Source organism: Mauremys reevesii, linkage group 10 (genome assembly GCF_016161935.1).
Source record: "Mauremys reevesii isolate NIE-2019 linkage group 10, ASM1616193v1, whole genome shotgun sequence".
Lineage (NCBI taxonomy): Eukaryota > Metazoa > Chordata > Testudines > Geoemydidae > Mauremys > Mauremys reevesii.
The window spans coordinates 15,706,222-15,720,318 of record NC_052632.1 but is presented as its reverse complement, the minus strand read 5'-3'; the positions used below and the strand labels follow the sequence as shown (position 1 = coordinate 15,720,318).

The 14,097-nt window shown below is 45.1% G+C and overlaps 1 protein-coding gene across 4 annotated transcripts in view; it reads right to left on the bottom strand.

The window, feature by feature from the left end:
* ARNT2 (aryl hydrocarbon receptor nuclear translocator 2) overlaps window positions 1–11,882 on the bottom strand; it is a 149,708-nt gene extending 137,826 nt beyond the window's left edge. The window contains exon 1 of one of the 4 annotated variants that reach the window (XR_005585543.1): window positions 4,488–4,901. Coding sequence is in view for 2 of the 4 variants with exons in the window: in XM_039491845.1 (XP_039347779.1) it covers window positions 4,488–4,518 (31 nt within the window). In the remaining 2 variants the exon portion in view is untranslated. Of the gene's footprint in view, window positions 1–4,487; window positions 4,902–11,858 lie in introns of those variants that run through there. The other 3 variants (XM_039491847.1, XM_039491845.1, XM_039491844.1) reach the window with 3 other exon arrangements.
* Window positions 11,883–14,097: the final 2,215 nt, after the last annotated feature.

The following is a 14,097-nucleotide window of genomic DNA, read 5'->3' as shown; positions in this document are numbered from 1 at the left end:
TGAAAGTAACAATGTGGACAAGCCAGTATACCAAAAACACATACATTAAAAAGAAAAGCCAACAGCTGCAGCACTAAGTGCAAACGTCACAGCAAGCACCATTTTATGAAAAGCCTGCTTCACTGCCACAATTTTTAGTTCTTAGGTCCCATTTAGCTTGTCTTTGTTTAATATGTCAATCATATTTTAGGGGGAAATCAATTATCTTTGCTTCTTCGTGACAATGCAGCTGAGCTTCCCACACACCTGCAGCCAGTTTCACAGCTTTAGATACTTCGGTTAGTCATCCAGACCATGACAAGCCAACAAAATACCTATAAGCTAGGGCCAGTTTGCCCTCTCCCATGGTAAAACCTGCAGGAGGGAGGAAAAAACCAGAGGATTCCCTAATGGAGTTTCCCCCACATTGTTCTGTCAGTGGGGTGTATAATTACACACAGAAATACAGATAGCAGAAAGAGCTGCAGGTCTGGCTCCCAAGCTTCACAGGGTAACTGTTCCGGTTCAGGCTGCAGCCCGAGCTCTGGGACACTCCCACCTAACAGGGTCCTAGTGTATGAGCTCCAGCCGGAGCCCGGACATCTACACTGAAATTAAGCAGCCCTGCAGCCCCAGCCCAAGTCAGCTGGCATGGTCCAGCCACAGGTTTTTAACTGCATTGTAGACATACCAACAGAGCCTAGGGAATTCATGCAGAGGCTTGCATCCCTGAACAGTATAGTCCCATTTGAACTATAATCAAGGTTTCCTGGCCTCTGCTAATCCCAGCTGTGATGGTTCCCCACTATAAAAAAAAAAGAGTAGGCCACAGAAAAGCAAATATAGCAGCAGGTTGTATTTCCTTTCCCAGATAACTTCTGTGGAAGAAGATTACCCTCTACATGGACACAAGGTTCTGTGCTATTAGATCCCAATGTAGGTTCATGGCTAAGTTCACATTTAAAAGTCAGATGCATCTACTATTACAAACACCAAGTGTTTTCTTTTCTGATGTTATATTCCCCATATCATGCTAATTTTCTTCCATTAACCTAGAATTTGACCAATCTACAGCTACCATATAATATGTGTGGTGTAATGTCCTGCCTAAATTATCAGCTTTTATGAGAATAAAGAGCTATTCAAATTGGAAATAATTATTAAAGACTCTTAAGTTAATGGCTCTATTGTCCTTTCGTAACACAATGGGCCAGGTCATCAACTGGTATATACTGGCACAGCTATCACTGAAGTCAATGGAGCTACCACCAATTTACACCACCTAAGGGTCTGGCTCCAAACAAATAGAGCCATAAAAATCCTACCAGTAAGGCTACCACAACACACTGCCAAATTTGCAATGGTTTTCATTTCTGTTTGTCTACACTGCTTGGCAGTATATCTAAACACGTTTATTCTCTGTGGCTTGTATAATGTTAAGGCTACAATGGAAACCTTGGTAGCTCAAACATGGTGCTCTCTATCTTTGTGCTTCAGAAAAGACTTACTAGTCACAACAGTAACTTTCACACACAGAATTCAGGGGTGTAGTTTACAACTGGCGGTTGGTAAATCTGCTTTTCAGTTCAGGAGGTCTGTGCTTAGCTCACGAGTGAAAAGATGTCTGTCATCTCAGCACCATCAGTGGGGCATATTGGTTCACCTCACAAAACCACCACACAATTCCTCACACTTCAGGATGGCTGGCAGCCTCTGCTTAGGCAAATTAAGTGTGATGGGTATTTGTAAACCTTCCTGGGAAGCAACATACACCTTCATTATGTTTGCCTCCTGCCTGTCTCATTCCTAATCATTAAATCCAGAATGCGTCCCAAAATGAACAAAGTATATTTAAAATTCCTATAGGTAATCATCAGTCACAGCATGGAGGTACAACACAAGGATCGCTACGCCTACTAAGGCCTACGTTGTAGCTACGTAGGATATGTATGTTAAGACAGGGCAGCCTCTCAGGCCTGACTCCACATCTAGATGCCACAGGAATCTTTGTGACAGTCCCAGATAGGTCAGCATGGAGAGTATTGAAGAGGGAGGGACCAACTATGCAGTAGCCCCAGCAAATGGTACAAGTAGCACTGAGAAGCTGTGACCCCCCCCCCCCCCCAATTATACTATGTGGCTAGGAGGCAGGATGCAATCTTGCACCCTTGACCCTAAATTGGGGAAGGTGGATTTCAACTGCTCATTGTACTTCACTTCACATGCACTAAAGCTCATTTATCCGACTCTGTGTGGGTGAAGTGAATTTCACCTTTAACATATGATACTGTAGACTGGGAGAGAAATAATATTCACTTAACCTTTCATCAAATATTGATTTTTACTGAATATCTGGAATTCTGAAATTAAAAATTAATCTTAAAGGGTAAGGGCCTGAGTCTACTCTACTAACGCATGAAGCCAAACTCACTGAGCCAAATTCATTGCTCACATAATTCCACTGACTTCAGTATGAATACACACGTGAGTAAGAAGAGCAGCATTCAGTCCCAAGAATATGGGCCAAATTCTGCCATCCTTAATCAAGCAGAACTCTTATTGCTTCCAACAAGCGTTTAACTAGACCACATCGAAGATGCAAGAATTTGGCCATATATTATTCAACTATCAAAAACTAGAATCACAACCACTGTATATTTTTGTAAGCCTATCACTCATTTGCTTGGAGCTCAGTAGAATTTCAACTGCCCCATTACGATTTAGTTAAGGATTTTTTTAATTAAGCAAAGCACACTTTTATAATATACACACGGACAATTTGCTCAAAATTGCTTTACTACATGATGCATTCATTTAAACAGTAGCAGGCATTGTATCTTATGATCACAGAATATATTTATGTTTCATAGAATTTTCGTTTGACTGCATCTACAGCAGGGATTGGCAACCTTTGGCACGCGGCCCACCAGGGAAAGCCGCTGGCGGATCAGGACTGTTTACCTGCAGCATCTGCAGGTTCGGCCCATAGCAGCTCCCACTGGCTGCGGTTCGCCGTACCAGGCCAATGGGAGCTGCGGGAAGGGTGGCTAGCACATCCCTCGGCCCGCGCTGTTTCCTGCAGCCCTCATTGGCCTGGGCCAGTGAACCACGGACAGTGGGAGCTGCGACAAGTAAACAAACCGTCCGGGCCCACCAGCGGCTTTTCCTGATCAACAGTAATGCTCCTAATAACGAGCTCCACAAAACTCCAACACAGGAGATGTTTCTGAGTTCCTTCTATTGATAAAAATGGTTAAGAAATGTATTGCTACACTTGCACAGGAAAAAAAAAAAACCCTCACAGAAAAACCACCCACCACACACATTGCCAAAATGTATGTCTTCAATATTATGACTCCAAGCAAAAGTTTTACAGCTCAGTTATACATTCACCCTCCCAAGTTGCGCACGCGTGTGTGTATGTATATGTGCTAACAGTAGAAATTCTGATATCCTTAGCTAGAGCATGGCTAAGGAAGGGCTATTCACCAACACACAGTATTGCTCTTTCATTGCATCACATATGAAATTCACTCGTTTTGTACTACTCACACCTATTTTCGCTTACAACCCCATATTTTCTCTTTTCCCCCCCAATTTGATTGTTCATGTTTATGTAGAATTTTAATTGTCACCATTTACTCAAGAAAGTCAATGTAAGCATTCTGAGTTAGCTCTAGGTAGATGGGCTACTGGAAACTATTTTCTTTAGAGGCACACAGTGCTGTATAGAAATCTTTATTTTTGAACCCCCAAAACATTTCAAACGGAGGCAAGGACCCCTTTGGAAATCTTAGACATAGTCTGGGGACCTCCAAGGGTCCACAGGTTGAGAACCACTGGTCTAGGAAACACTCTGGCTCAATATTATTTTATGATCAAAATTAAAGGGGTGAAAATAGCTCTGTGCCTGAAACAGGCTCTGTTACATCCCTGAACTTTTCACCATTGTTATCCACCAACAGTGGGCTCTTTTACCATTCTAGAGAGATAAATGATCTTTCTCCATCCAGGGGAGTGGCCTTGGAAGCATATAAAACTCTGGAAACTTGCGGCCAAATGTATCCCTGGTATTATTCCAATTAAGTGAATGGAGATACACCCAAGGGCGAATGGGGTCCAAGATGCCCACACGGGATCACACAGAAAACTGGCCCTGAGCTGCTGGATCCCTGGCGGGAAGGGGGCGTGGGAGAGGTGCTGAACTTCGGGACTAGGATTCGCCCCTGCCGGTGGCTGGTTAGTGGTTACTCCTCCCCAGATGACAAGACGCCGATCTCTTCCCTACCCCTGCTCGGCCGCTGCCCTCCAGGCGAACAACCCGCCCACCGCTCCCTATTAAGGCAAGGGGGGCACCGCGCCTCGGGGACAGGGGACAGCGGCCAGGCTCTCCTCCTCCTTCCCCCGAGCCCCTGCGCTGCGAGGGGAGGCGGTGCCGGCGGGGGGTCCGCAGCGGGTGGCGCCGATGTCCTGCCGGGCAGGGGGCGGCAGCAGCCGCCGCTACTCACCGGGAGGATTTACAGCCGCCGGCGTTGCCATCTTGTCTCGGGGGCGAATTAGGATAAATGCAAGCAGGGGAGGGGGGGGATGCTCTGCGCAGCCCGGGCCGGCAGGGGAGGAGGAGCGAGCCCCGAGGCTGCCCGCCACACAAAGGGCCGGACGCGCAGGGCGCAGCGCAGCACCCTGGGCAGGGAAGGGGGGCGGCGGCGGCTCCTTGGCGCTCAGGCTCCCTGCGCAAAGCGGCCCAAGATGTCTGATGCGCCCGGTTCCCTTCTGCTCATGCTCCAGCGCCCCGGGCGGCTCCAGCGAGCATGTGCCGGGCGCCCGCACATGTGCGTTGGGACGGGGAAGCCGCTGCCCTCTGCCTGGCCCCCCGAGCCTGGCTCGTTCCCATGCAGCGCGGCTCCAGCACGCCCGGCTCCACGGCTGTGGCCAGGGGAAAAGAGACTCCAGGCTGAGCCGCTAGCCTCTGGCCTAGGCGGTAGGGGGACCAGACAGCAGATGTGAAAAATCAGGAGCCTATATAAGAAAAAGACCCCAAAATTGGGACTGTCCCTATAAAATCGGGATGTCTGGTCACCCTACCAGGGGGGAATCTGGTAGCCAGCTTGGGGCTGCTTCCCTGGGCCATGGGCGACTGTCCCTGACAGCCTGAGTCTGCCTTTCCCTCTCTCTCTGCATGGAAAAGGCTGGGATGATTTGTCTTCTCCCTCCGGTTTCAGATTTTGGAACAGAAAAAAATCAATCCTGGGGCATGTGGATAGAGCTCTGAAAACATCTGCACAAAAAAAGCTAATACTGTGCGGTACCATTAGGAAAGAGAGAATCAGACAGAAAATAGCATAATCTGGTACATAGCACCATGATATGTTTGTCCCCCTCCAACCCTTCAGGATGGTCCTGGAGTCTCCAGGAATTACAGGTTAAGCTTTAATTAAGTATTATGTCATGTGATGAAACCTCCAGGAATACTGCCAACCAGAATTGGCAACCCTACCCCTACCTTGAATACTGCATGCAGCTCTGGTTACCCCATCTCAAAAAAAGATGCATTAGAATTGGAAACGGTATAGTGAAGGGCACCAAAAAGGATTGGGGGTATGGAACAGTTTCCATATAAGGAGGATTAAAGAGACGGAAGTTTCATCTTTGAAAAGAGACGACTAAGAGGGCATATGATAGAGGCCTATAAAATCATGACTGGTATGGAGAAAATGAATAAGTGTTATTGACTCCTTCACATAACACAAGAACCAAGGGTCATCTAATGAAATGAAAAGGCAGCAGGTTTAAAGCAAACTAAAGGCAGTACTTCTTCATATAGTTCACTTGTGGAACTCGTTACCAGGGGATGATATGAAGGCCAAAATTTAACAGCATTCAAATAGGAATTAGAAAAGTTTATGGAGGATAGGTCCCCAAATGGCTATTAGCCAAGATGGTCAGGGATGCAACCCCATGCTCTGGGTGGCCTTAGCCTCTGACTTCCAGAATCTAGGAGTAGACAACGGGATGGATCACTCAATAATTGCCTTTTCATTCCTTCTGAAGCACCTGGCATTGTAGGCGCCAACTCTGTGGGTGCTCCGGAGCTGGAGCTCCCAGAGGGAAAAATTAGTGGGCGCTTTGCACCCACTGGCAGCCAAGCTCCCCTCACCCCCAACCCCTTCTCCTCCTCCCCCCCTGAACGCACCACGTCCCCGCTCCTCCGCCTATCTCCCAAGCGTTTCCCGCCTGGCCACCGCCAAACAGCTGCTTGGCAGCATCAGCATGCTCGGGGGGGGGAAGAGCGGGAATATGGCGCACTCAGGGGAGGAGGCGGGGCCAGGGCGGGGATTTAGGAAAGGAGTTGGAATATTGGCAGGGAGGGGGCAGAGTTGGGGCATGGACTTTGGAGAAGGGGTTGGAATGGGGGCAGGGAAGCGGTGGGAAGAGATGGGAAATGTGGGGGCTGGAAACCGGGGGGGGTCACGCACCCACAGGAAAGAGGGGAAGTCGGCGCCTATGCCTGGCATTAGTCACTGTCAGAAGACAGGATATGGATTAGATCAGTGGTCCCCAACCTTTCAGTTGCAATAGCATATTCATGTCCCCAGAAGAGTGTGGTGGGCACCGGACGACCAGCTGCCAAAATGCCACTGAGAAACGGTGTCATCAAGAAGTGTCGCCGCCGAAATGCCGCCCGAGAACCAGCGTCATCAAGAAGCATCGCAGCTGAAATGCTGCCGAGAAGCAGCGGCATTTCAGCGGCGACACTTTTTGGCGTTGCCGCTTCTCGGTGGCATTTCAGCGGCTGGTTGTCTGGCGGCCGCACTCCTCAGGGGCGGGTTGTCTGGTGGAAACGCTCCCTTGTCAGTAGGCGGGCGCACATAAATGCCCTGGCGGTGCCATGGCACCCGCGGGCACCACGTTTGGGATCACTGGACTAGATGGACTATTGGTCTGAACCAGTATGGCTGTTCTTGTGTAAAGTGCCTTTTAGTCTTTTCTCTCTATCACTGATTACACATTTACTCTTCTTTGAGTTTGCAATGCACAGAGCACCTTTCAGTGTCCACCTCTGGTTTATGGTCCCTTAACATATTAGGGAAAGGTCTGTATTAGCTTTGCACATTTCAAAGCTGTGACAGAGCTTTGTGTTACAGAGAATTACTGTGATAATTCTGTGGAGAGAGCTGTAGCAGTCTATCTTGTTCTTTTAGATTTGGCCATTCTAGACACTTATACAGGGGTGTTAGGAGTTGCTATAATGTCTTAAGCATTTTTCAATTTGGGAGGGGGATGTTTGCACCTAGCTCCAGGAAGCTAATGTTGCTGATGCCTGCAAGTGATATTAGATCTAGGAGTAAATCATAGGTTTAGAGCAACCTCAGTTTTTTGTGAATTGGTTACTATTTCTCAAGGAAGTGTCCAGATTTGAGGACGAAGGAGGTTTTCTTCACTGACACAATGGGAGTTAGTTCTCTCCTCTGCCCCACATAAGATTTAAACTTCTCAAGTGGAGAGAAGGCAGATGTAGTTTTTATTTTGAGGCAGCTAGGCTTAGTCAGCACTAACACCCCCCCCTCCCATGCCCATGGTTGACCATACCTAGTTTACCTAGTACAACTAGAGTGCCCTGTCTCCACTGTGTTTTTACAGCAAGATAGCTTTTGCATGTTATTGGTAAAAACATACTATTTTTGTTAGTGAAGACGTAGCCCAGGTGATTACATAACTGTGAAAGGTTAGAATAACTTTATGTATTATTCAGTATGTTATCTGAGCCACCTGATTTCCTGATTCTTGAAAGTGTCCCTTTGATTCCAGTGTTATTCTAGTTCTGCTCTCTGAGATGCTATAGTGTTGATTGAGAAAATGAGAGGTATGGAAGAGGGAAGTGAGGGGAGGTGTGCAGAGGAGGTGTTTGGGGCTGTGGGGAAAGAGCTGGTATCTAACTTGTGCAAGAGATGCTGGCTGGCCTGTGTAAAATAGAGAGAAAGATTCTCAGTGGCCTGTGTGAGAGTGAAAGGCAGAGATGGGGAAGGTGATGCTGTTTTTGTTTTTAAATGAGGAGGAAGATTTTTATTGTCTCACTAAAATAAACACTTCACAATCCTTCTGCAAAAAGAGTGTGATGATTTTAAAAGTTTCCCTAAGTGGAGGTATTACCCCATAAAGATACATCTCCACTAGCCTTTTTTACTGGGGGTGGGGGAGGAATCTATATTTAGTTTTAGTTTACTGCAAAGTAAAGAAGCAGGAGTTGTTTTTGGCTTCATTTCTTTAACACATATCTAAAGGTTTCTTTAACCCCAGGTTCAAGCTTTCTGTTTCAATAGTTTACAGGATTTAATAGTAAGATATAAGTAGGTTTGTTTTAAATGTTCAATACATAGAGTTTAAAAGGAGCAATATACCCTGTAAACAGGTACTCTAAAAGCAACAGCATTGCTTCCAGGTTCCTAACTACATTATTTTGATTTTGTGGATTAAGATGGAGGAGACGGTGCCTTGAATGGAAATACATTAAATACAAAAATCTGCCTTAAAAGTAACATTAACGATCATATTTAAACCCACAAAAGCTTTAGGAATTCAGAAGCTGAATCTGCCATTCTGTAGTCTAAGCAGAACATTCACAGAAATTATATACTACTCTGCCAGAACCAGCCTTACACACTATCCACATTCTCGAGCATAAATAGGTGGATCCAGGAACATTATAGCCTTAGCTCTTATTTTCTTTGATCTTGTGCATTTAAGTATCATTCTGCACATTGATGTATCGCAATTTCCTTTGTTGTTTTTCAAGTTTAAAAAGGTGCCATAACTTGTTATCCTATAGTCTATGGCAAATATTTGCATAATAAAGGCTGTATCTAGTAAAACTGCCAAAATGTGTTTAGCACTCTTAATAAGCAAAATTACATTAAAATAATTGGTTCAGAGGTTCTAGCAAGATTGTAGCTTTCTGTACCTTACAGAGTACAACGCATGCATGCCTTAATATCCAAAACACATGTATGATTTCCTCAGTAATGTTCAAATTTATAACTGTTTCTACTATCATGGTTCATCATTCAAGAAGCTTGGAATATATTATATTTGTTCCTATTGATAGTAATCAGAGTAAGAAGCTTGTATGCAGTTGAAGGGTATGAAACTTTTTCAGATTGTTAATTTTCCTCTGTGTTTTCAGTTTTAAAATCAGCTGTATGGTCAGAGGCTGAAATATGACCCTTTTGCTGGATTTTTATTTTTAATCAGACCCATTGTCTCCATGGTTGTACAACAGTTGTTCAAATAGTTCTTGGTTTAATCTTAAACACAGAAAGCCAGTCAGAACAGAAGGGAAATGAACAAAGAAAATGGAGGTTCAGTAGCACATGCTTAAAAAAGTGGATAAGAACTTTTTGCCAAAAACTGAAACAAACAGTCACAAATGCAAATTTAGTTTTAAAAAGTTGGCAAGTGTCCCCACAATTTTTAAAAATTTATTTATTATTGAGAGATAAAGCGGGAGTAACCCTGTTGTGAACGTATAAGCCCACAAAGAAGTTCAGAGTAGACACCAAATCTCATACTTTAACTCATTCTGTTGTGCATATGGAATGTGCAATACCCAGGTACAATGGGATGAGTTTTGTCCAAGAATTTCAAAAGTGAGTAGTGATTTTGGGCTCCCACCTTGCGATGCCTTAGAGAAGCCTGTTTTTCACAGAGTAGTGTCTCAAATTGGGCACTCAAAAAATGAGGCATCCAAATCCATTAGTCACTTTTGAAAATCTTGGCCAGTCTTTGCTTTTATTCTTCCCATAGTATGAGTTTTATTGTGTAGAACAAATAAATTCTTGACTTTCCAAGAAAAGAATATGATGGGAAAGCAATAGCTATCCAACACATAAAGGTAGCCTACACCATTTTCTCCTAGTTCCATAGTCTGACACTCAGTTTTATTTTCACATTTATTCCTTGTACAACCTGCAGGAACTGCTGATCCTATTAGTGGTGTACACCCTGCTCCCCCACCCCCGTTTAGCTCTAAATGAGTGTTTAAGGTGATCACTAAAGGCTCAGTTCTTTCTGATGTTGTTACTAGTGGAGTAATTTTGCCTGAAGAGGTTCTCTTTTTGGGGGGCGGGGGGTGAGCAACAGACATTCTCCTGCAGGTCTATGAGACTACCTTCCTTCTCTGCAGTGCAGAGACAATCCAGGAACAACTTCCTGGTGCAAATGCTGGAGGAACCAACTAGGGGCCCTGCTTCTCTTGACCTGCTGCTCACAGACAGGGAAGAATTGGTAGGGGAAATAGAAGTGGGTGGCAACCTGGGCAGCAGTGGTCCTGAGATTGTCGAGTTCAGGATCCGGACAAAAGGAAGAAAGGAGAGCAGCAGAATATGGACCCTGAACTTCAGAAAAGCAGACTTTGACTCCCTCAGGGAACTAATGGGCAGGATCCCCTGGGAGGCTAATGTGGGGGGAAAGGAATCCAGGAGAGCTGGCAGTATTTTAAAGAAGCCTTATTGAGGGCACAGGAACAAACCATCCTGATGTGCAGAAAGAATAGCAAATATGGCAGGCGACCAAGCTTGGCTTAACAGAGAAATCTTCTGTGAGCTTAAAAACAAAAAGAAATCTTACAAGACTTGGAAACTTGGACAGATGACTAGGGAGGAGTATAAAAATATTGCTCGAGCATGCAGGAGTGTAATCAGGAAGGCCAAAGCACAATTGGAGTTGCAGATAGCAAGGGATATGAAGAGTAACAAGAAGGGTTTCTACAGGTATGTTGGCAACAAAAAGGTCAGGGAAAGTGTGGGACTCTTACTGAATGAGGGAGGCAACCTAGTGACAGATGATGTGGAAAAAGCTGAAGTACTCAATGCTTTTTTTTTTTGCCTCAGTCTTCACAGACAAGGTCAGCTCCCAGACTGCTGCACTGGGCAGCACAGTATGCGGAGGAGGTGAGCAACCCTCAGTGGTGAAAGAACAGGTTAAAGACTATTTAGAAAAGCTGGACATGTACAAGTCCATAGGGCAAGATCTAATGCATCTGAGGGTGCTGAAGGAGTTGGCTGATGTGATTGCAAAGCCACTGGCCATTATCTTTGAAAATTCGTGGTGATCAGAGGAGGTCCCGGACAATTGGAAAAAGGCAAATATAGTGCCCATCTTTTAAAAAGGGAAGAAGGAGAATCCAGGGAACTACACACCAGTCAGCCTCACCTCAGTCCCTGGAAAAATCATGGAGCAGGTCCTCAAGGAATCCATTTTGAAGCACTTGGAGGAGAGGAAGGTGATCAGGAACAGTCAACATGGATTCACCAAGGGAAAGTCATGCCTGACCAACATGATTGCCTTCTAAGATGAGATAAATGGCTCTGTGGATATGGGGAAAGCCATGGACATAATATATCTTGACTTTAGCAAAGCTTTTGATATGGTCTCCTACAGTATTCTTGCCAGCAAGTTAAAAATGTATGGATTGGATGAATGGACTATAAGGTGGATTGAAAGCTGGCTAGATAGTCAGGCTCTCTGGCCAATATGTGCCTGCAATCATTCAGTTTTAAACAGAGGCAGCACCCACCTCTTGTGGGTGCCCCTCCCGGCCAATGGTTGTTTGGTGGGTCTTTAGCGACTCAGCCCTCCGGCCGAGTCATATACACTGTTCCCCCCTCCCAGGTATACAGTTTCTAGTTCCGTCTCATGGCCCAGGCTTCCTTCCTAGAGACACTGCCTTCTTTAACAGCCCAACAGGGGCCCATTTGGGTATCCTCAGTTGGTGTCCTTTCAGTAGCCCTCCCTGGGTTCAGTCTTCAGCCAGACCAGCAGGGCTCATCACTGTCCCCTCGCTCAGTCTGGTTAGGTTCTGGGCTCAGCCTGCCTACACTGACCTGTCCATGATTCTGCTGCTCTTCTAGACAGTCAGACACCCAGTTCTCTCTCCTCAAGCTCCTGGCGGCAACTGATTGCTCTGCCTCTGCTGCTCCTTTTTATATGGCCCTTCTGGACCCTGATTGGCTGCTCCTCTTTAGCCCTCCCAGGCTGCCTGGAGGACTTCTCCTCTGCTCTTTTCTGGGGCAGAGGGAGCAGGGCCACAAGGCCTCCAGCAGAGGGCCTCCAAATCTAGTCTACCCTATCACACCAACATTTACCAGTAAAAACTGAATCCTTCCAAGCCTTCTAGGGTGACCAGATGTCCCGATTTTATAGGGACAGTCCCGATATTTGGGACTTATTTTTATATGGGGTCCTATTACCCCCCACCCCTTGTCCCGATTTTTCACACTTGCTATCTGGTCACCCTAAAGCCTTCCCATAACAATATCACTCCTGAAAATTCAGTTTTAAAATAGCATAATTTGAATTTAAAACCCCCTTTTGCCTTAAAAATGCCATGTCTGTCGTTCCATTTGGATAAATGAGTTTCTGCTGTTTCATGATCAGGACAGCTATAACAGAGACAACAGATGCAAGTTTTCCATTCAAATACTGTAAAACATGAAGTGTCATGGGTGACATAGGACCTTAAGTTCCAAGGAATGTTAGGGAATTATCCTTCACTGGAGCAAAGGCAAATTAGAGGGGCAGGCAAAGACTCATGTACCATATTAAGATGGAATTCTATTTCAGACCTTTGCAAAAATGGTAACATGGGGCTGCATATTCAGTATCTCAATGCTTTTTGGTTAAAAAAATACTACAAGTTGTGTTTTAGTCAAACTGCCGGCCCAGCAAATTCAGTTTGGAATCTGAAAATCAACCTGGATTCTTTCTGACTCACACATGACCAACAGTAGACAGGCTGGCCAAGTTTTTCACAGTGACAAAGGTTTTTGGGAGCCCAATGTGAGACACCTTAAAGAGGCCTGATATTCACATGGAGGGTACAAAGAACCTTCTGAAAATCAGACCCCATAACAAGGTATGTCAAGTTGGGCATCCAGAAGTTGAGGTATCCAAAAATCACTAGACCATTTTGAAAATCTTCTCCCTACCGGTAGTCAGGGTTAAAGTCTGATTCAATGGGCCAGACTCCCATTAGCTTCAGTGGTGCAAGATTGAGCTTATAGTTAACAATTCTGTAGAGTACTTGCAACTTAAGTCATAATAGAACCCATTTAACTCACTGGTTCTGCAATACTAACAGGAGTAAAAATTTACGTCAGCTGATGTATGACTCTGAATACAAAAAGTGAGGCCTATTAAGAAAGAAAGTACCATGTGTATATAGTCACTGCTCAGAGTGGAACTGCACTAACATTTTACAGATTTCCCTTATTTCTCCATTACCTGCTGTCATGCTGTCTGGAGTGGCTCATGACCGTGAAAGTGCAAAACTCAGGGCAGACTGTCAAGAAGCAGGGCAGATACTCCAAACTGGGAGTATGTTTTATAATTAGATTTCTCCAACACAGTAACAAATGTGAACTCCTGAAGCACTATAGCAGTATTACCATATACAATCCCCTTGGTCATTCCAGTCTATCGTGCCACCCAGGCAAGCTGGATTTAGTGTTAGTTGGTTGCGATACACTGAAGATCACAAGTATCAGAGGGGCAGCCGTGTTAGTCTGGTTCTGTAAAAGCAGCAAAGAATCCTGTGGCACCTTATAGACTAACGTCTGTTAGTCTATAAGGTGCCACAGGATTCTTTGCTGCTTTTGAAGATCACAAAATATTCAGGTTGCTCCCACTTCCAAGAGACCAGTCAGTTATCCCAGGTCAATCAAAGACCCTATAAATCTCACACCAAAGACAACACTTGTAGCCAATGCATAGTAAATTACCTAAGGATTTATTAACTAAGAAGAGAAGAAATGAGAGTTATTACAAGGTTAAAGCAGGCAAACAGACTAACTCATTTGTGGTTTCAAAAGGTGACAGAGTTGTAGTAATCTGTTAGCTCTGAACGTCTTTTAGGGCTAACCCAGGTTGACCCTGGGGATTTCTCCTTCCGTTTCATAGCTACGGCCCTAGGAGAGTCCAAACTGCAAAAAGATAAAAATAGCTGACGAAATTTTTTCATTTCCTTCTTCCAGAATTCAAGCTGATGGGATGAGCCCTTCTGCATGTGGCCTCTTCATGGATGTGAAGGGACAACTAAAGTCTTTGTATTGTGATGTCCCACAA